This window comes from Bufo gargarizans, chromosome 1 (genome assembly GCF_014858855.1).
Source record: "Bufo gargarizans isolate SCDJY-AF-19 chromosome 1, ASM1485885v1, whole genome shotgun sequence".
NCBI lineage: Eukaryota > Metazoa > Chordata > Amphibia > Anura > Bufonidae > Bufo > Bufo gargarizans.
Window position 1 is genome coordinate 411,610,945 of NC_058080.1, and position 21,925 is coordinate 411,632,869.

Below are 21,925 nucleotides of genomic sequence, written 5' to 3' on the forward strand. Positions count from 1 at the left end.
AATCAGCCATTCCACTGTCCGGAAGATAGTCTACAAGTGGAGGGCTTTCAAAACAACTGCCAACATGCCCAGGACTGGTCGCCCCAGCAAGTTCACCCCAAGAGCAGACCGCAAGATGCTAAAAGAGGTCTCCAAAAACCCTAAAGTGTCATCTCGAGAACTACAGCAGGCTCTGGCTACTGTTGATGTAGAAGTACATGCCTCTACAATCAGAAAGAGACTGTACAAGTTTAACTTGCATGGGAGGTGTGCAAGGAGGAAACCTTTGCTTTCCAAGAGAAACATCGAGGCCAGACTGACATTTGCCAGAGATAAAGTTGACAAAGACCAGGACTTCTGGAATAATGTTCTTTGGACAGATGAGTCCAAAATTGAATTATTTGGACACAACAGCAGAGGACATGTTTGGCGTAAACCAAACACAGCATTCCAAGAAAAGAACCTCATACCAACTGTGAAGCATGGAGGTGGAAGTGTCATGGTTTGGGGCTGCTTTGCTGCAGCAGGACCTGGTCAGCTCACCATCATAGAATCCACGATGAATTCTACTGTGTATCAGAAGGTGCTTGAAGAACATGTGAGACCATCAGTTAGAAAATTAAAGCTGAAGCGGAACTGGACCATGCAACATGACAATGACCCAAAACATACTAGTAAATCAACCAAAGATTGGCTGAAAAAGAAGAAATGGAGAGTCCTGGAATGGCCAAGTCAAAGTCCAGATTTGAATCCCATTGAGATGCTGTGGGGTGACTTGAAAAGGGCTGTACGTGCAAGAAACCCCTCAAACATCTCACAGCTGAAAAAGTTCTGCATTGAGGAGTGGGGTAAAATTTCCTCAGACCGATGTCGAAGACTGGTAGATGGCTACAAGAACCGTCTCACTGCAGTTATTTCAGCCAAAGGAGGTAACACTCGCTATTAGGGGCAAGGGTGTCCTATCTTTTTCCTCAGTTAGAATAGGCATTTTTGTAGAATGACATTTACAGAAGATCTTGAAAAGACTTTTCTTCAGTTTTCTTTGTTTAGTCGGATTACTTTAATCTCTCTGTATTGTTGAAACGGAGATGAAATAACCTTTTATTAAAAATGTTACAAAAAACCACATGCTTTCAAAGGGTGTCCTAATTTTTTCACATGACTGTATGTCTGAATGGTCGAGACATATCTCTGCAATAATGTTTTAAAATGTTCATGCTGATAACAGCTGCACGCTAATATGCAATAGTCCTGGCCTGGTCGTGGTAAGAAAAAAAAAAAAAGGGGGCCAGTCAGCACATCCAAACCGCAGGAGCACTCTGCTATGGCAGGGAACAACACTAAAAGACAAAACATGCAATGCGACAACTCACTGCAATATAAAGTACAAAATTGCATAATAATTACAAGTGCTACACTATAAGTGAGAGATACTTGGCAAATCGTTTTGTACAAAATAATTTGAGCCCGTCTGCCGCACATCAAGGCGATCTCTGTTAGACGGGTTCCTACACTAAATTCTACCTGTTAAGTGCCATGACAGCTACCATACACTTCAGGGAGTGTAGGTTCCACATGCATGCTGGGTCTGCTTCAATAACTGTCATTTTGGGTGCCAAAATGGCCTCCACTGTATCCAATGAGTGCAGGTACCAACATGCATGCAGGCCCACTCCACAACACCCCTGGCGCCAAATGGCCACCAAAGACTGCAATGAGAGTCACTCCTGGTGCCAAATGGCTTCCAGTGAGTGAGGGGGAGCAGGCCTGACTATATACTCACACTAATTGAAATCAGCCTATAGGGCAGACAGGGTGGTCAGGAGTGCACGACTGAGGTGTCAGCCACATCTCCAGTACAAACTGCAAAGAAAGAAAAACAGGGGGTCAGTCAGCACATCCCAAACCGCAGGATCACATTGCTATGGCAGGGAACAACACTAAAAGACAAAACATGCAATGCGACAACTCACTGCAATATAAAGTACAAAATTGCATAATAATTACAAGTGCTGGTCGTGGTCATGGTCGCGGGGGAACAAAGTGTAAAAATAAATAAATACAAAATAAATCAAATATAAATGAAAAATAATGCCATCACATGCATCACGCAGCTTTTAACCCGTCCCCAGCAACCATAACCCATATATCCCGCATATCAAAGTGACCCTTATGGAAAGGGGACATAATAAATAATATTTTAGTTGCCCAATGTGCTCTTAACAAAAACAATAAAGATGTAAAAAACATCCCCCCCCCCCCATTTTTATTAATTTTCCTGGTTATAAACAACAAAAAGTAATAAACTAAAAAGAACATAAAAATAAAGCCCATTTATAACCGAAAAAGGGCAAAAAATATTTACATAACTGGATGAAAAAAGTTACAGCTTTCAAAGACGCACATACTAAAAAAATGGAAAGTGAGCCCGGTCAGTATGTGACGGGGTGGCTAAATGGCCTGGTCTTGAACTGGTTAAATGGTTAAATACTAGTAGATTCATGTTTCTATGTAATTTTAGACATGTCCACTAGATGGAGATCAAGTTGAATGATACAGACACAATGCAATGATTCCTTGAAAGTAAATTGATTTTCCAGCTGAGCACATCCAACTTTCTCTTTCTTACCATCCAATAGTCAGTCCTAGGGGAGAAATTACAGCAGCAACAGCAAGAACAGCATCGCATCTGGCTGTGTATCGCAGGCACAGCACCATTTCTAAAAAGCTCCCCTGAGACCATTAAGTAAATACCTTGAACTTGGATGTAATAATTTGCTTTGCTATGAAAGGCTTCAAATCATTTCTTTTTCTGTTGCATCTCATTGGGAGCTTAATGGTAAGTGCATATATTATGCTTAAACTTTATTTGCTGTATATTAATTATAATACTTATACACATATACTGTTTTTAGGCACACAACAGTAAATGAGACAATTGTGTTGAATTTTTTAAAATTATTATTATTATTTTGCATTCTTATTAAACACTTGTTAAATCACATCTCCTGTCTCCTATCTAATATCCTGATTAGATATTCAATCTTTGTTGGTTTACTTTGCTTCTTTAAAACATTGATTTACCAGACTCGCGTTTTGCTGACAAATAAGTAAAATAGCTTCATTTAGGGCCTTCATTTTCCGATTATTCCCACAAATGATCGCGTGGTATACAGAAGGGAGCAATAAACTGTGTTACATCTGCAAATATTGGATTTTTGATACATTTTCAAAGCACATTTTATCTACATATATAAAATACTGGGTTGAATTTAACATTGGAATTAAAGTCATTTATTGTTGTATTGATTTAGGTTATCATAATGTCGAATGTAGCTCAAGGATGGCATGACTTGGACAACACAGAGTATGACTGCTGGCCACTGGAAAAGCCTGATGAAGTGAATATGATCGACTGTGGAGGTAAGGAATGAATTTAGGAAGTTGGTGACATTAATGAGCAATGGAAAGTGTAAATGAGCAGAATTGTTCTCTTTCAGCAGATGCCCAACTGTGTGCCCTGTAATTCCACATATCGATGCCTGAAACTGGTCACTTAAAATTACCCTCCGCCTAGTGCTTTGATTTTGCCCATTCAGGCACATAACTCATGTTCGCCTTTCCTACAAATATAACTCTACATCTTTCTACCAATTTGGAGCTACTTTAAAAATTATATTGAGAACTGAATCATTTGCAACTAATACAATGTATTATTATATTAATGGAATAACTTTCCTTGAAAGTGAATGCAATCTGGTAATAACCCTGCAAGGCACTCTGTCATTAGTGAAAAGCCAGGGTGGAGTTACAAAAATATTTGCCCCCTTCCAGAGGTGTTTTTTTTTAATTACATTTCATTATAATACGGCTTCCAGTTTCTGATTTTCTATCTAAAAAATAGACAACCTATATCATACACATATTTACTTCTGAAAAAGGCAACTTTTCCTGGAAACCTAATCAACCTAATGCTGATTATTAATACTGATAATTTAAAGAGGTTTCCCCATCTGGACATGTATGGCATTGCCACAGGGATAGGAGCAGCGGAAATGAGTGAGCACCTAGAAGTGAAAATTATGCATTTTTTGGGGTGGAACGGACATACGGATGCGGACAGAACATGGAGTGTTGTCCGAATTGTTTTAAGACCCATTGAAATGAATAGGTCCGTATGCAGTTTGCAAAAAATACGGATCGGATGATGACCAAAAATACGGTTGCGTGAATGGGGCCTTAGAGTCGGGACTTTAATCCTCCTGCCTCCCCTGCTCCACTGCCATCTCTTCACTAATACATGCCCCATTATTCTTTTGATGATGCAATGAAACAATATCCTGCTCCAACTTAGATTTCATGACAACAGAGAAGATGGCAGCTGTAATGCAACCTTCCTTTGATGTTACTAACCACCCCACACACTCACACACACACACCTCTGCTTATTACTAATGTATGCATACAGTCTACTGTACTCAAAGGAAGTTCATCAAGAAAATTCCATCTCCAGCCCCAATTGTCTCTAGATGCTAGAGGTGGTCATAGAGTTGTACTGCCCCTTTAGGTGAAGCAAGTGATGGCAATCCAACACGAATGAGGGTGGTTGCAATCCGCAGTTCTTTCAGTCAGTGATAAGGGGGATGTGTTTTCCTGCCAGAGCAAAAAGCTAGGCAACTTCATATGGGCAAAGTCTTGAGCCTCACAGTGGAGGATCTGACTGATGACATTCTATGAAGTTTCATTCTGCAACATTTTACATATATAGAACATCATTTTTCTGGCTTCTCGGATAACTCTTTTAAATTGTTAATTTTCTTGTAATTCCCCTTACTATAGGGGGTGGAAGATTTTCAGTTTGGAAAAACAGATCTCCAGCTGCCCATCCTTTGAATCCTGTACAAATCAAGCCCACAGTGTCAAACATCACGCTCAGAGACTCAAGTCTCTAGTCTTCTTGGTCGAATACCTCCTTATACTTAAATAAAAGTTCTTAACCAGTTCAGAAAGTCTAAGCATCTTCAGAAAATGATCTGTCTGGATGTATCGTCATGCTACATTTTCATCCAACTTTTCTATAGGTCTGGAGATGGCATGGGTGCTCCGGCCTCCTGCAAAAGTGTATAGCGGAGAAACCTTTAACGTCATCTACTCTGTGTCAGCCTCTGATGACTTTTATGTGTATGCAGTGGCAAACGGAATCCTATCACACAGGTAGACATCTTCATCATTTGTATGTATATTCATCAGTATAATGTAATAGATATAAAGTAATAACCATGTACACCTTTCCCTAATAAATACATATGTTCAATGATGGCATACTCTTATTTTTTTTACATCGTATACTTAGATTTCATCTATAAAACACGCTCTTACATTTTCACTGCTGTTTGGTAATACATGTTGATACAGTCATGTGAAAAAATTAGGACACCCTTTGAAAGCATGTGGTTTTTTGTAACATTTTTAATAAAAGGTTATTTCATCTCCGTTTCAACAATACAGAGAGATTAAAGTAATCCGACTAAACAAAGAAAACTGAAGAAAAGTCTTTTCAAGATCTTCTGTAAATGTCATTCTACAAAAATGCCTATTCTAACTGAGGAAAAAGATAGGACACCCTTGCCCCTAATAGCGAGTGTTACCTCCTTTGGCTGAAATAACTGCAGTGAGACGGTTCTTGTAGCCATCTACCAGTCTTCGACATCGGTCTGAGGAAATTTTACCCCACTCCTCAATGCAGAACTTTTTCAGCTGTGAGATGTTTGAGGGGTTTCTTGCACGTACAGCCCTTTTCAAGTCACCCCACAGCATCTCAATGGGATTCAAATCTGGACTTTGACTTGGCCATTCCAGGACTCTCCATTTCTTCTTTTTCAGCCAATCTTTGGTTGATTTACTAGTATGTTTTGGGTCATTGTCATGTTGCATGGTCCAGTTCCGCTTCAGCTTTAATTTTCTAACTGATGGTCTCACATGTTCTTCAAGCACCTTCTGATACACAGTAGAATTCATCGTGGATTCTATGATGGTGAGCTGACCAGGTCCTGCTGCAGCAAAGCAGCCCCAAACCATGACACTTCCACCTCCATGCTTCACAGTTGGTATGAGGTTCTTTTCTTGGAATGCTGTGTTTGGTTTACGCCAAACATGTCCTCTGCTGTTGTGTCCAAATAATTCAATTTTGGACTCATCTGTCCAAAGAACATTATTCCAGAAGTCCTGGTCTTTGTCAACTTTATCTCTGGCAAATGTCAGTCTGGCCTCGATGTTTCTCTTGGAAAGCAAAGGTTTCCTCCTTGCACACCTCCCATGCAAGTTAAACTTGTACAGTCTCTTTCTGATTGTAGAGGCATGTACTTCTACATCAACAGTAGCCAGAGCCTGCTGTAGTTCTCGAGATGACACTTTAGGGTTTTTGTAGACCTCTTTTAGCATCTTGCGGTCTGCTCTTGGGGTGAACTTGCTGGGGCGACCAGTCCTGGGCATGTTGGCAGTTGTTTTGAAAGCCCTCCACTTGTAGACTATATTCCGGACAGTGGAATGGCTGATTTCAAAATCTTTTGAGATCTTTTTAAATCCCTTCCCAGACTCATAGGCTGCTACAATCTTTTTTCTGAAGTCCTCTGACAGCTCTTTTGCTCTCACCATGGTGCTCACTCTCACTTCAACAGTCAGGAGCACACCAAACTAAATGTCTTAGGTTTAAATAGGGCAAGCCTCATTCAACATGCAGAGTAACGATCTACTAATTATGTGCATCTGGTGTGATATACCTGTGTGAGATCTGAGCCAATTTAAGAGGGAATACATGTGAGGGTGTCCTATCTTTTTCCTCAGTTAGAATAGGCATTTTTGTAGAATGACATTTACAGAAGATCTTGAAAAGACTTTTCTTCAGTTTTCTTCGTTTAGTTGGATTACTTTAATCTCTCTGTATTGTTGAAACGGAGATGAAATAACCTTTTATTAAAAATGTTACAAAAAACCACATGCTTTCAAAGGGTGTCCTAATTTTTTCACATGACTGTATATAATGTGTCCACCTTTATTGAGGGAATACTTTTATAGGATAGTAACTTACATGTCAAGCAAATTTAGTTAATACTCAGTATGTCTTTCTAATGAGTAAAGCAAGCAAATGGCAAAAAATAAAATTGCATAAAATATTGCCAAGTAAACGGAGTTAGCATTCTGGAGTATTTCATATTCATTTGGTCCCATCTGCATTAGACTATATGGATGGATCATTCTAATCTCCATGTGATGACTGTAAATGCAAAAGCCATATTATAAAGATTTCTTGTAAATTCTGTTTATTTTAAATATATACAAGCAATCAGTAGCATCGTAAATCAAAATTTACTTGAGTTACAACACTCAAATTGATACAAAATAATATTGTAATAAGAACAAAAATCCTATACATGATGTAGCATCATATGTGGCATATACTCAAAAATAACAAAACATAAAAAGGAAGAGAAAACAAGGTAGGAAGGGTAGGGTGAGGGGAGAGTGAAATAGGGAAAGTAGGGGAATAGGAGATCAGTCAGGTATCACTTAATCAGGCTAACACCAAGTGGACCATGAATTCAGCAATAACGAAGAAGAAGAAAAAAAAAAGGCTAAAATTAAAGCAAGAACTTTATAAAGATTTCTAATGCAAATATAATATCTGTTTGCAAAATATTTATGTAGACATTTCAGAGAAGTGGTAGTTTTACATTTAAAAGGAGAAAGAAATGTGTCTGCAATGCTTTCCTGCACACCAGTGCCATGTATGCCAGGTAACCACTCTGAACTATGTAGCCATAGGTTTTGGTATACCACTGTATTATAGGAATATTTTGCCTTATGTAATATGGCATCCAATAAAGCAGGGGTGGACAACCTTTTTATGTTGGGGGCCACATTGTCAGCCTGAACCAATTCCAAGGGCCGTAAATAAAACTTAAAGGGGTATTACCAACTGAAATACTATATTTATGGCATATTGAACATAAAGTATATACCATTAATGTCTAGTTACACCTAATGGGCGAATACATGAAAGATACATGTGAACAGCCACAAGACAAACATGTTTGTTACCAGATGATTGGGGGCCGCACAGAATGGTATAGAGGGCCGCATGTGGCCCCCGGGAGGCAGGTTGTGCATCTCTGGAATAAAGCATGTCATGTTTTTTTTACTCTGATTCATATGGAATTCAGCAGAAAAGAATCTCTGTATGTCTCTATGTGAAATTAGAAGCAAACAAATGAACGGTATGGCATCTTTGAAATTTTTGTGTAGTACAGAGCCACAATATAGATGCATACATAAGATTGAATAGTCATCAAGTCAAAATAATTGTCTGACAGATTATAGATGCAGTACCCTAGAGCAGAGGGGTACTTGCAAATTGTTTATTTAATTTATGTTATGTCATTTTATGCTGTGTATACCCAGTATAGTAATGTATGGGAGTGACAGAGTTAACCACAGTCCCTAGGGAAGCTGAAGTGTGGACTGTTAGCTCCACCCATAGCTCAGTCTAGGGAGAATATTGTTACTAAGGAAGGAGATAGGAGGAAAAGTCTATGTACTCCTCAGTACTAGGTCTCAAGATACAGAGACTAACCACCTCTGCATGATTTACCAAGTGAGTTGAATACTGCTACTAGTGTTGAGCTTGAATATTCGAATTGTGAATTTTTTTCTTGAATATCGTAACTTCGAGATTTCGCAAATATTTAGAATATAGTTCTATATATTCGCAAAATCGAATATTAGTTTGTTTTCTTTCATCTGAAAATATGATTTCTCCCTGCTTCTTGCTTGTGGTTCAATAAGCCATTGACCCACAAGCAACTTAAGCAGGGGGAAACATGTTTTCATATGGAAAATAAAATGACCAATATTCAAAAAAACAAATACATAGCAATATAGTGAATATATTCGTTATTTAGAATTTTGGCATTATTTTTTTCCTATCTGTACAATTGTTCGCATACTCCTCCCCGACAAGCGTCCCCGTCACCATGGGAACGCTTGTGGGTTAGAAAATACCATCGGATCTGAGTTTTCCCTGAGCTCGTGAAAGCTCAGATCCGATGGTATATTCTAATGCACAGGCGTTCCCATGGTTACGGGAATGCTTGTCGGGGAGCAGTATGCCAAAGTGGAATAACAGTACACATAAATTACAGTCTATATGTGTATTTTACGAATATTCGTAATATTGCTCTAACTTTTTCGTAATTTTCTAAAAGACGAAGTTAGAGCAATATTACGAAAATGTGTAAAATACACATATAGATTGTAATTTAGCTAATATAGTGCTATAGTCATTTTTTTAATAGTGTATATATTTTCCAAAACTGAAGTTCAGAAGAGGCAAAAAAAATTAGACAAAAAAAAAAGATTATAGCACTATATTAGCAAAATTACAATCTATATGTGTATTTTACGAATATTCTTAATATTGCTCTAACTTCGTCTTTTAGAATATTATGAATATTCTAAAAGACGAAGTTAGAGCAATATTACGAATATTTGTAAAATACACATATTAGCCTAGCCATAATCATTGGAACGTTGCCTTATACAGAAAAAAAGAAAATCACACAATTAATTTAATCGCATTTTAGTCGCGATAAATGAAATAATTACGAATATTCGATTTCGACTAATATAATACGAATATTCAATCGAATATTCGCGAAATATTGCAAAATCTAATATGGCACCTCCCGCTCATCACTAACTGCTAAGATACCATCCACACTTAGATACAGTATCTTACCAAAAGTATTACTGCCAGCCTCAGATTCTGCAGAGGGAGAGTGAACTAGTACATTGAATGTAAACATGTCCTATATATATACCCATGCAAAACCTTCTGGGGGAAGATTTGCACTGTACATTGTTGGAACTGTGTTCTGAGAGTACTACAACCCTCATTTTGCACTACCGTAAAGAGAAACATTTATTTTGTTAAATCTGGTCTGGTTGCTGACTCCTACACCACCACCTACACACCTGGTTACTGACTCCTACACCACCACCTATACACCTGGTTACTGACTCCTACACCACCACCTACACACCTGGTTACTGACTCCTACACCACCACCTACGCACCTGGTTACTGACTCCTACACCACCACCTATACACCTGGTTACTGACTCCTACACCACCTATACACCTGGTTACTGACTCCTACACCACCACCTACGCACCTGGTTACTGACTCCTACACCACCACCTACACACCTGGTTTCTGACTTTACAACGCCCTTGCCCTAGGGTGCATTTCACCATTATATACTTTCCACAATCACTCCCATCCTCCATTCCAGCTTCTCAGGGGCTTGCTGCATAGATACATGTGAAAACGCAACATTCTGAGCAACTGACTATTTTAAAGGATTCTCTGGGAATAATAACTTTTTATCTAAAGCCTGCCTCCGTAAAACCAATAACTAGTTTAATTCAGGCCCCTGAGTTGTCATCTTGTCAAAATATATTTTCTCCATCTCTTATCTGTTACTTTTTAGTTCTAATTTATTCTGGAAAATAAGGGTGACAAGACAACCAACAAGGGAGCCATTACAACCCCAACTTCCATTGTAGCAAAACTGCTATTCAAGAATGTGTAAGAGTGAGAACCTGTAAAGGAGCTTTAATGGTGAACATATTGGTTGTCCATGAATGAATAGAATTAGTATTACCTTGACAAAAGTAGACAATGCATTCATTATTTGTTCATCACAATAGGAGGAAATGCTGTTCAGTACTATGATAATAATAAGAGCTCATCAAATAAATATATTACAATTAAATAATTTCCTTTTGTATGTGAATAAGGGATGCTGAGTCAGCAAAAAGATTTTGTGAGGAGCAAGAATGTCCTGCCAATTGGAAAGATGCAAATGGAGAAAACTGCTGTATTCATCATGCTAATATCCACTCCTGCCCTATATCTTTTATGGTAAGTGGACCGAACTTGATGATCCAGAATTCTAAAGGCTACCTGTCAAAAATAGTATGTCTATCAAGTTTCCTATCATCATTTTTAGAACTAATTCAAGAGTGCAGTTTTGTAGATTTTAAATGTTTATTTTATTCATTTAGGGGAATGGTGGAATTTGTGGTCCATGGATACCAGATGATGGACAGATATTCACACACACCTTATCTGTCTCTGGACAAATGACACAAGGGAACTGGTCTGCAAAGGTACACTAGTGTACATCACTTAATATGATTACTTTTAAATAACTATTGCCATCCATGGGCGTAGCTATATGGGGTGCAGAGGTAGCAGTAGCTACCGGGCCCAGGAGCCTGACAGGGCCCAAAGACCCTTGTGCCACATAAGAAGACACACAAAGCACTGAGGGAAGGGGGGCCCAAGCTGAACTCTTACACTAGGGCCCATGAGCCGTTAGCTACGCCCCTGTTTAAATGCCATCTATTGTCCTATACTTATTAACAAAGAATAACACGCCAAAGAGTTGTTGGAATCAAATGAAACTTTATATGTGTTAATGTAATTATAATATGATGACACCTGAGCATTCTGGTTGGCAGTTCCTACTTTCCGCGTAAAGTGGTTTATGTCCAGCCGATTCCAGGCATTCTATGCTGGAACAGCCTGATAGGTCCGGCTGAAAATTCTGTGCTGGAACAGTCTGACTGTACCACACATGTGAAAGTAGCCTTAGGGAAAAGCATAAGTTTATTGAGGAAAACTGTGCACCCTGTTGGGTTGCCTCTAGCCTGGATATGAGATGAGATACAGTTGGACATACAGGTTCAATATAGTATTCTGTGACAATTTGTTAACAGATGTTGCAGCAGAGCCTGTAGATCCTGCACACTCTCAGGATATTGAAGCTGGCATCCCAGCTGGTCCCATAAATGTTTGGTTGGTGATTAATCTGGCTAAGAAAGTGTTGCAATCTAGCAGAGAAATTTTTTGGAAACCCTTGCTTTGTGTGGGTGAGAATTAGCCTACTGAGAAATGCCAGTTGGAAGCCCTATCATGAGAAGCAACATGTGGTCACAGGATGTCCTGCATATATCTCTGAGCTGGTAATTTCCCTGGTATCACTATTAGGGGTGACTGACTGTTGTATGCAATGGCTCACCAGATTATCACACCAGTTGTTGGGGCAGTGTGTCACTCCACTGCAAGCAGCATTGAAGAGCTCACCATGAGGCCTCCATACTCAAACCTGACCATAATCTGATGCCAAATAGAACCTAGATTTATTGCTAAAGAAAATACGCCTCCAGTCAGTAGCAATCCAGATTTCTTGTTCACAATACCACTGCAAACAAAGATGATGGTGACTGGCTGTCAACGGCACTGCATGTGATGGCCACTGTGACACCAAATTATCTTCTGTTAAGCACCTGAAAATGGTTGAGGCAGAGAAAGGGGTGTTTAATTAAGGTGCCACCTGTGTCTAGATGATGGACAGTGAAACGGTGGGAGTTGTTCGTGCTTGTCAGCAGATGAAATGATCCTCTCTACTAATGGTCTGTCTGGGCCCTCTGGAATCCATTCACCATGTGTGCAAGCCCTCTTGTAACCATTGCTCCCAACACCTCCAACTGGGTCAGAACAGCCTAGATGGGCATTTCATTGACTTTATACACTTCCCAAAAGTACCCTCTAAGAACCTTTTAAAAGCTGGTGAAGCACTGTTATGCTCTCTTGTGGAAATACCCAGTGTTTAGTTAAACCACACATGTAGGGTGAGATTTTTCAAAACTGGTGCAAAGGAAAACTGGCTTAGTTACCCATAGCTAGCAATTAGATTCCACCTTTCATTTTACAAAAGAGTTCTGAAAAATGAAAAGTTAAGTCTAATTTGTTTTAATGGGCAACTTAGCCAGTTCTGCTTTACATCAGTTTGATAAATGAGCCGATAATTTTTGAAAGGGAATGTGTCATCAGAAAATGACCTATAAGGAGTTTGCTGTTTTCTGTAGTTAATCTGTAAGTTATGTGTAGTGATGAACGAACATCGGCCGGGACGGTTTGCGATCGTGCAAACGCGATCAAATGTTCGCGAACCGCAAGTTCGCTGCGAGCCCCATTCACTTTAGTGGCAGGCGAACCTGAAAAACCTTCAGGTCATATTTGCAGCCACCAAATACTTAGTAGAAGTGTACAAATAGTCCCACAACATGGACAGTGACATACTAGAGGGGGATCAATGACAAAAATTCCAACAATTTTTTTTATCTTAATCAGGGGACATTTTTATGCATCTTAAAGGGAAAATCTCTGAAATGTGCCCTGTTGGAGCCTAGAAGAATGTCAGTTTAGGCCACAGGAGTATGGCCTTAAAAATTAGGCATTCACCTGACATAAAATAAATTCTGATTATGTGGCTCGAGGTACATTATGCGGTGAGTGAATAACAATTCTACTGTAGCCCACTTTTTTTCTCTCACTTTTTTTGGGGGGCAACTGGTAAATCACACCAGTAGATATTATTTGTACCAATAGCGTTTGGCACTCTGTGTGGCTGTGGTAACGCAGCAGAACCGCACACAACTGCTGCACAATACAAATGCACTATAATATACTTTCTATGTTAGAAAGTATATTATAAGTATATTACACCCCTCACTATGTCACACATATTGATAGCACACCTATACCTGTCCTTAAAAGGACTTTTGTGGCCCTATTAGCTAGCGTCTGGTGTCACTAACAGACTGTCCCTGCTCCACACAGCAACCTCTCCCTACACTGTCAAAAGACTGAATGTAAAATGTCTGCCAGCTCGTTGGGGGTGGGGGTATGTCCATGTGCTGAAACGTCTCAATTGGCTGTCCTGTACCACCTGATGGATGTGTCATGGGTCAAAGTTCTTCACAATGTAAAAGAATATGGCAGGCGCAAATATCGCCATATGTTCGCATGTTCGGCGAATCGCGAACATGCAAAGTTCGCCGCAAAATGTCTGCCGGGCGAACCACAAGGCCATCTCTAGTTATGTGTACCCCAAAGTGGTGACATTAAAAACTACAACTTGTCCTGCAAAAAAGCCCTCCTATGTCTACATTGACAGGAAAATAAAAATTTTATAGCTCTTGGAAAGCAACGAAGAAAAAATGGAAAAAAAAAATACTGGGTCAGTAAAGGGATTTGTCACTTCAGCAAGTGGCATTTATCATGTAGAGAAAGCTAATAAAAGGCACTTAATAATATATTGTTGTTATCCATATTTCTTCCTTTCCTGGCTGGATTCATTTTTCCATTGCATTATACACTGCTCGTTTCCATGGTTATGACCAACCTGTAATCCAACAGTGGTGGCCATGCTTGCACACTATGGGACAAAAATGCCGGCCTCTTTGGTGGCCGGGACTGTGGGAGCTCACATAGGCTATTGCTTTTTTTTTATAGTGTGCAAGCACGGTCACCACTGATGGATTGCAGTGTGGTTGTAACCATGGAAACAAGAAGTGTATAATATGATGGAAAAATGAATCCAGCCAGCAAAGGAAGGAATATGGGTAATGACAATACATTAGTAAGTGCCTTGTATTAACTTTCTCTACATAATAAATGCTATTTGTCGAAGTGACAAAACCCCTTTAACCGCCTCCGGACCGCCTAACGCAGATCTGCGGTCCGGAGGCGGCAGCTCTGCGCAGAGTCACGCATATATGCGTCATCTCGCGAGAGCCGTGATTTCCTGTGAACGCGCGCACACAGGCGCGCGCGTTCACAGGATCGGAAGGTAAGCGAGTGGATCTCCAGCCTGCCAGCGGCGATCGTTCGCTGGCAGGCTGGAGATGTGATTTTTTTAACCCCTAACAGGTATATTAGATGCTGTTTTGATAACAGCGTCTAATATACCTGCTACCTGGTCCTCTGGTGGTCCCTTTTGTTTGGATCGACCACCAGAGGACACAGGTAGCTGTGTAAAGTACCAGAAAACACTACACTACACTACACCACCCCTGTCACTTATTAACCCCTTATGAACTCCTGATCACCCCATATAGACTCCCTGATCCCCCCCCCCCCCGTCATTGATCACCCCCCTGTCATTGATCACCCCCCTGTCAGGCTCTGTTCAGACGTCCGTATGATTTTTACGGATCCACGGATACATGGATCGGATCCGCAAACCACATACAGATGTCTGAATGGAGCCTTACAGGGGGGTGATCAATGACAGGCGGGTGATCACCCATATAGATTCCCTGATCACCCCCTGTCATTGATCACCCCCCTGTCATTGATCACCCCCCTGTAAGGCTCCATTCAGATGTCCGTATGATTTTTACGGATCCACGGATACATGGATCGGATCCGCAAAACACATACGGACGTCTGAATGGAGCCTTACAGGGGGGTGATCAATGACAGGCGGGTGATCACCCATACAGATTCCCTGATCACCCCCTGTCATTGATCACCCCCCTGTCATTGATCACCCCCCTGTAAGGCTCCATTCAGATGTCCGTATGATTTTTACGGATCCACGGATACATGGATCGGATCCGCAAAACACATACTGACGTCTGAATGGAGCCTTACAGGGGGGTGATCAATGACAGGCGGGTGATCACCCATATAGATTCCCTGATCACCCCCTGTCATTGATCACCCCCCTGTAAGGCTCCGTTCAGATGTCCGTATGATTTTTACGGATCCACGGATACATGGATCGGATCCGCAAAACACATACGGACGTCTGAATGGAGCCTTACAGGGGGGTGATCAATGACAGGCGGGTGATCACCCATATAGATTCCCTGATCACCCCCTGTCATTGATCACCCCCCTGTCAGGCTCCATTCAGATGTCCGTATGATTTTTACGGATCCACGGATACATGGATCGGATCCGCAAACCACATACGGATGTCTGAATGGAGCCTTACAGGGGGGTGATCAATGACAGGCGGGTGATCACCCATATAGATTCCCTGATCACCCCCTGTCATTGATCACCCCCCTGTCATTGATCACCCCCCTGTAAGGCTCCATTCAGATGTCCGTATGATTTTTACGGATCCACGGATACATGGATCGGATCCGCAAAACACATACGGACGTCTGAATGGAGCCTTACAGGGGGGTGATCAATGACAGGCGGGTGATCACCCATACAGATTCCCTGATCACCCCCTGTCATTAATCACCCCCCTGTCATTGATCACCCCCCTGTAAGGCTCCATTCAGATGTCCGTATGATTTTTACGGATCCACGGATACATGGATCGAATCCGCAAAACACATACTGACGTCTGAATGGAGCCTTACAGGGGGGTGATCAATGACAGGCGGGTGATCACCCATATAGATTCCCTGATCACCCCCTGTCATTGATCACCCCCCTGTAAGGCTCCGTTCAGATGTCCGTATGATTTTTACGGATCCACGGATACATGGATCGGATCCGCAAAACACATACGGACGTCTGAATGGAGCCTTACAGGGGGGTGATAAATGACATGCGGGTGTTTACCCATATAGATTCCCTGATCACCCCCTGTCATTGATCACCCCCCTGTCAGGCTCCATTCAGATGTCCGTATGATTTTTACGGATCCACGGATACATGGATCGGATCCGCAAAACACATACGGACGCCTGAATGGAGCCTTACAGGGGGGTGATCAATGACAGGCGGGTGATCACCCATATAGATTCCCTGATCACCCCCTGTCATTGATCACCCCCCTGTCATTGATCACCCCCCTGTAAGGCTCCATTCAGATGTCCGAATGATTTTTACGGATCCACGGATACATGGATCGGATCCGCAAAACGCATACGGACGTCTGAATGGAGCCTTACAGGGGGGTGATCAATGACAGGGGGGTGATCACCTCATATACACTCCCTGATCACCCCCTGTCATTGATCACCCCCCTGTAAGGCTCCATTCAGACGTCTGTATGCGTTTTGCGGATCCGATCCATGTATCCGTGGATCCGTAAAAATCATACAGACGTCTGAATGGAGCCTTACAGGGGGGTGATCAATGACAGGGGGGTGATCAATGACAGGGGGGTGATCAGGGAGTGTATATGAGGTGATCACCCCCCTGTCATTGATCACCCCCCTGTAAGGCTCCATTCAGACATTTTTTTTGGCCCAAGTTAGCGGAAATTGTTTTTTTTTTGTTTTTGTTTTTTCTTACTAAGTCTCATGAACTCACCATACCCCTCACGGAATCCAAATGCGTAACATTTTTTAGACATTTATATTCCAGACTTCTTCTCATGCTTTAGGGCCCCTAAAATGCCAGGGCAGTATAAATACCCCACATGTGACCCCATTTCGGAAAGAAGACACCCCAAGGTATTCCGTGAGGGGCATATTGAGTCCATGAAAGATTGAAATTTTTGTCCCAAGTTAGCGGAAAGGGAGACTTTGTGAGAAAATACAAAAAAAAAATCAATTTCCGCTAACTTGTGCCAAAAAAAAAAATTCGATGAACTCGCCATGCCCCTCATTGAATACCTTGGGGTGTCTTTTTTCCAAAATGGGGTCACATGTGGGGTATTTATACTGCCCTGGCTTTTTAGGGGCCCGAAAGCGTGAGAAGAAGTCTGGGATCCAAATGTCTAAAAATGCCCTCCTAAAAGGAATTTGGGCCGCTTTGCGCATCTAGGCTGCAAAAAAGTGTCACACATCTGGTATCGCCGTACTCAGGAGAAGTTGGGCAATGTGTTTTGGGGTGTAATTTTACATATACCCATGCTGGGTGAGATAATATCTTGGTCAAATGCCAACTTTGTATAAAAAAATGGGAAAAGTTGTCTTTTGACAAGATATTTCTCTCACCCAGCATGGGTATATGTAAAATGACACCCCAAAACAAATTCCCCAACTTCTCCTGAGTACGGAGATACCAGATGTGTGACACTTTTTTGCCGCCTAGGTGGGCAAAGGGGCACACATTCCAAAGAGCACCTTTAGGATTTCACAGGTCATTTTTTACACATTTTGATTTCAAACTACTTACCACACATTAGGGCCCCTAGAATGCCAGGGCAGTATAACTACCCCACAAGTTACCCCATTTTGGAAAGAAGACACCCCAAGGTATTTTGTGATGGGCATAGTGAGTTCATGGAAAAAAAAAAAAAAATCATCATTTTCCGCTTACTTGTGACAAAAAATAAAAAGTTCTATGAACTCACTATGCCCATCAGCGAATACCTTAGGGTGTCTACTTTCCGAAATGGGGTTATTTGTGGGGTTTTTCTACTGTCTGGGCATTGTAGAACCTCAGGAAACATGACAGGTGCTCAGAAAGTCAGAGCTGCTTCAAAAAACGAAAAAATTCACATTTTTGTACCATAGTTTGTAAACGCTATAACTTTTACCCAAACCATTTTTTTTTTTTGCCGAAACATTTTTTTTTTATCAAAGACATTTCTATTAGTGAGAAGAAAAGGAGGTCAAATTAATTTGGGTGGTAAGTTGCATGACCGAGCAATAAACGGTGAAAGTAGTGTAGTGCAGAAGTGTAAAAAGTGGCCTGGTCATTAAGGGGGTTTCAGCTAGCGGGGTTGAAGTGGTTAAGGCCCAAAACAGGCTAGCCACTAAGGGGTTAACCCCAAGGCACTATTACTAATGTCAAAGTGACAGTGACATATATGGATAAGGGTAAATGAATGGTAACCAGCGGTAACAAACTACAAGTTTAAAAACACACTGCACTGTCAGATTTTTTGGGGGGCATTTTAAAGTAGAAAAATGAACCAAAAAAATATGCATTTTTTGTGGAAGATTTTTTGGGAAATTCAAGATAAATTTGATTTTAGAATCGATTCACTCATCTAAATCTGTGAGTGGTATACTCGGCTTCCCACTGTAGGCTGGCTGAAGAAATTAGGCAGACACAGGCGTGACAGGAACAATGGCTTATACTATTCCCACTTGACACAACAGCCTTGGTGGTTACAAAAGTCTTACAGAAGGCAACTGTTTTAATGCTTACATGGAGAAACAAGTGTATGGTTACAGGCTCTCAATAAATGCACAGGCTTAGGCCTGTTTCACACAACCGTATTGCTTTTTCAGTGTTTTGCGGTCCGTTTTTCACGGATCCATTGTTCCGTTTTTTGTTTACGTTGGGTTTCAGTTTCTGTTCCGTTTTTCCGTATGGTATATACAGTGTACAGTAATTACATTATATGAATACGGAAGATATACGGATGCATTTCCGTATGTGTTCCGTTTTTTTTTGCAGACACATTCATTTGAATGGAGCCACAGAACGTGATTTGCGGGCAATAATAGGACATGTTCTATCTCTCAACGGAACGAAAAAATGGAAATACTGAAATATGCAAAAAACGGCCCTTAAACGAAAAAAAAAACGGTAGCGTGAAAGAGGCCTTAGTGCTCGTTCACACGAACATTTTTTGCGTTCCGTATACGGTCATTTTTTCTTACTTCCGTATAAGGTCTGTATACGGAATCATTCATTACAATGGTTCCGCAAAAAACAGCGTGCATTCCGTTTCTGTATTTCCGTTCCGTTCAAAGATAGAACATGTCATATTATTGCCCGCAAATCACGTTCCGCGGCTCCATTCAAGTCAATGGTTCTGCAAAAAAAAACAACACATACGGAATGTACTCCGTATGTCTTCCGTATCCGTTCAGTTTTTGCAGAACCATCCATAGAAAATTTTTATGCCCAGCCCAATTTGTAATAACTGTATATGCCATACGGAAAAACAGAATGGAACCGGAAACACTACTGAAACAAAAAACTGAAAAACAGATCTGTTAAAAACGGCCCGCAAAACACTGAAAAAGCCATACGGTCGTGTGAACAAGCCCTTAGTCAGTGGCAACCAGGTTGGCAAATTGAGAGGAGACAGGCTTAGTCTCTCAGCAGGTGTTCCACCCAACCTCCCTGCATGATGCCACACTAATCTCGAGTCTCCTTCTGGTTGACAGAAATGAAGATGCCTTTGCTGCCTTACAGTCCATGCAGCTGTTCTCTTAGCACAATCCATACATTCGGAACTGGCACTGATTCAGGTCACTGTATTTCTCTCCACAAGAAACGCTAATGCTCGTCAGGTCGCAGCATATGACAGTAGCCAGGAGAAGAGCACATTAGACTGATGAATGCCTAACCTATATGCTTCAGACATCTCCTCATTTCCTTAAAGGGCCCTTTACACGGGCCGACAATTGAACAGTTCATCGCTAACCAGCTTTACTAGTAACGCTCGTTAGCGATGATCTTGCAGTGTAAATGCACCACCAATTATCCGATGAATGAGCAAAACATTGGTTCATTGGGTAATTGGATTTTTTGTGAAGCACAAAAGATGATCATTTCCCAGAGGCGGATTGTGCAGTGTAAACACAATCTGCTGCCGGGAAATAATGAGACAGTACAGGGAAGAGCGATGTCATTAGCGATCACTCCTCCCCATACTCTGGAGGAGATTGCTGTATATAAATTCACCTGTCTCCTCCGCTAGCGAGCAGCAGATTGTCAGGAAGGAACGCTTCCTTCCCAACAATCTGCTAGATCGTCATCCCGTGTAAAGGGACCTTTAGAATCCTAGTTGTGAAGCCAATATATGTTAGCCCGCACTTTTCACGTGTTGCAATTGTGGGATTTTACTAGTCATACGACGTAAAGTCATGATTTTAGTAAGACACGGAGGCGAGTATTGCTTTTCTCTTTCTTTACTAAAATTATAGCAGCAAAACACAGGAAGAGAAAAAAGTGCCCCTGTAACCTAGGCAACCAGCCACTCCCCCGGACTAGCCGGTATAAGAGTCAGCTCCAACCCACAGTCCTCCTCTTTCTTGTAACTCCTCATAGCGAACAGGAAGAACCAAACGAACTGGAACCTCGGAATGCCACTCATCGTGCCAGACACGGAACCGCATCAACCGGAACACGAACAGTCCTGGAACCTCATGTCAATGAAGAAAAACCGACCGCCAGACAGCGAAACCAAACGGAACAACTGGAGCTGCGAATCCTGGAGGTACCTCTGGAACTGCAAAGTCCTGGTGAATCAACCTAAGGCAAAAGACACGAAACACGGTGACTCGACACTATCCCACCAAGGAAGGAATGTCTGAGGCATGCAACCGGTAAACAAAGAACAACCTCAACGTCCTACTATGGAAGGAAAAAACATCACGCATGCAATTGGTATACAGACAATGACATCAATAATCATATATCTCATGCAGAGAAGTACTTACCATAACCAAGACCCAACAAGGGCGGGAACAGAACAAATAGGGAGGGCAATACTCGCCTCCGTGTCTTACTAAAATCATGACTTTACGTCGTATGACTAGTAAAATCCCACAATTTTAGAACAGACACAGATTCTTCGTATTGCAAGTTCAAAGCTGCATGACTACCGCAGAAAACGCATGAGGAGACGGGCGGAAATAGAAATCCCGGAACGTAGACTCCCGCAACCAATCAGCCGCCCTAAGGATATCTTGCAACCTAGCCCCAGAGGTCAACATAGCGGTGGCAGAAGCGCTGCGCGTGGAATGAGCCGAGAAAGTGGAGGTGTCTACCCCCGCAAGCGAAAGCACCCATTTGACCCAACGAGCCAACGTGGTGGAAGAAACCGGGGCAAAGGGAGCGCGACAGGCTAGAAAAAGATTCGGACAGGCAGGAGAGCGGTGAGCTCTAGTTCTGACCTCATATTCGCGAAGGCAAGCGACCGCAAACGCCGGGTAAGAGATAGAGTGAGAAGAGGATTTGGTGCGCCTGGAAATCGAAAAGGTCACCCCCTCGGGCGTAAACGACCGAGCCGAAATGTCCAGGGCCTGGACGTCAGAAACCCGCCTGCACGAAACTAAACACAGCAGGGAGACCAGCTTGGCCGAAAGGTGGTGCAAGGACAACTCCGAATTCGAAGGCCAGGACGAGAAAAGTGACAGAACTAACGACAC

The 21,925-nt window shown here is 41.7% G+C and overlaps 1 protein-coding gene across 1 annotated transcript in view; it reads left to right on the plus strand.

Annotated features, from left to right (window-relative positions):
* Nucleotides 1-3,302: 3,302 nt before the first annotated feature.
* LOC122927542 (atrial natriuretic peptide receptor 2-like) overlaps nt 3,303-21,925 on the plus strand; it is a 165,986-nt gene continuing 147,363 nt past the window's right edge. Inside the window, exons 1-4 of the mRNA XM_044279476.1 lie at nt 3,303-3,402; nt 5,061-5,193; nt 10,838-10,961; nt 11,105-11,209. Of these exons, the coding sequence (XP_044135411.1) occupies nt 3,303-3,402; nt 5,061-5,193; nt 10,838-10,961; nt 11,105-11,209 (462 nt within the window). The remainder of the gene's footprint in view (nt 3,403-5,060; nt 5,194-10,837; nt 10,962-11,104; nt 11,210-21,925) is intronic.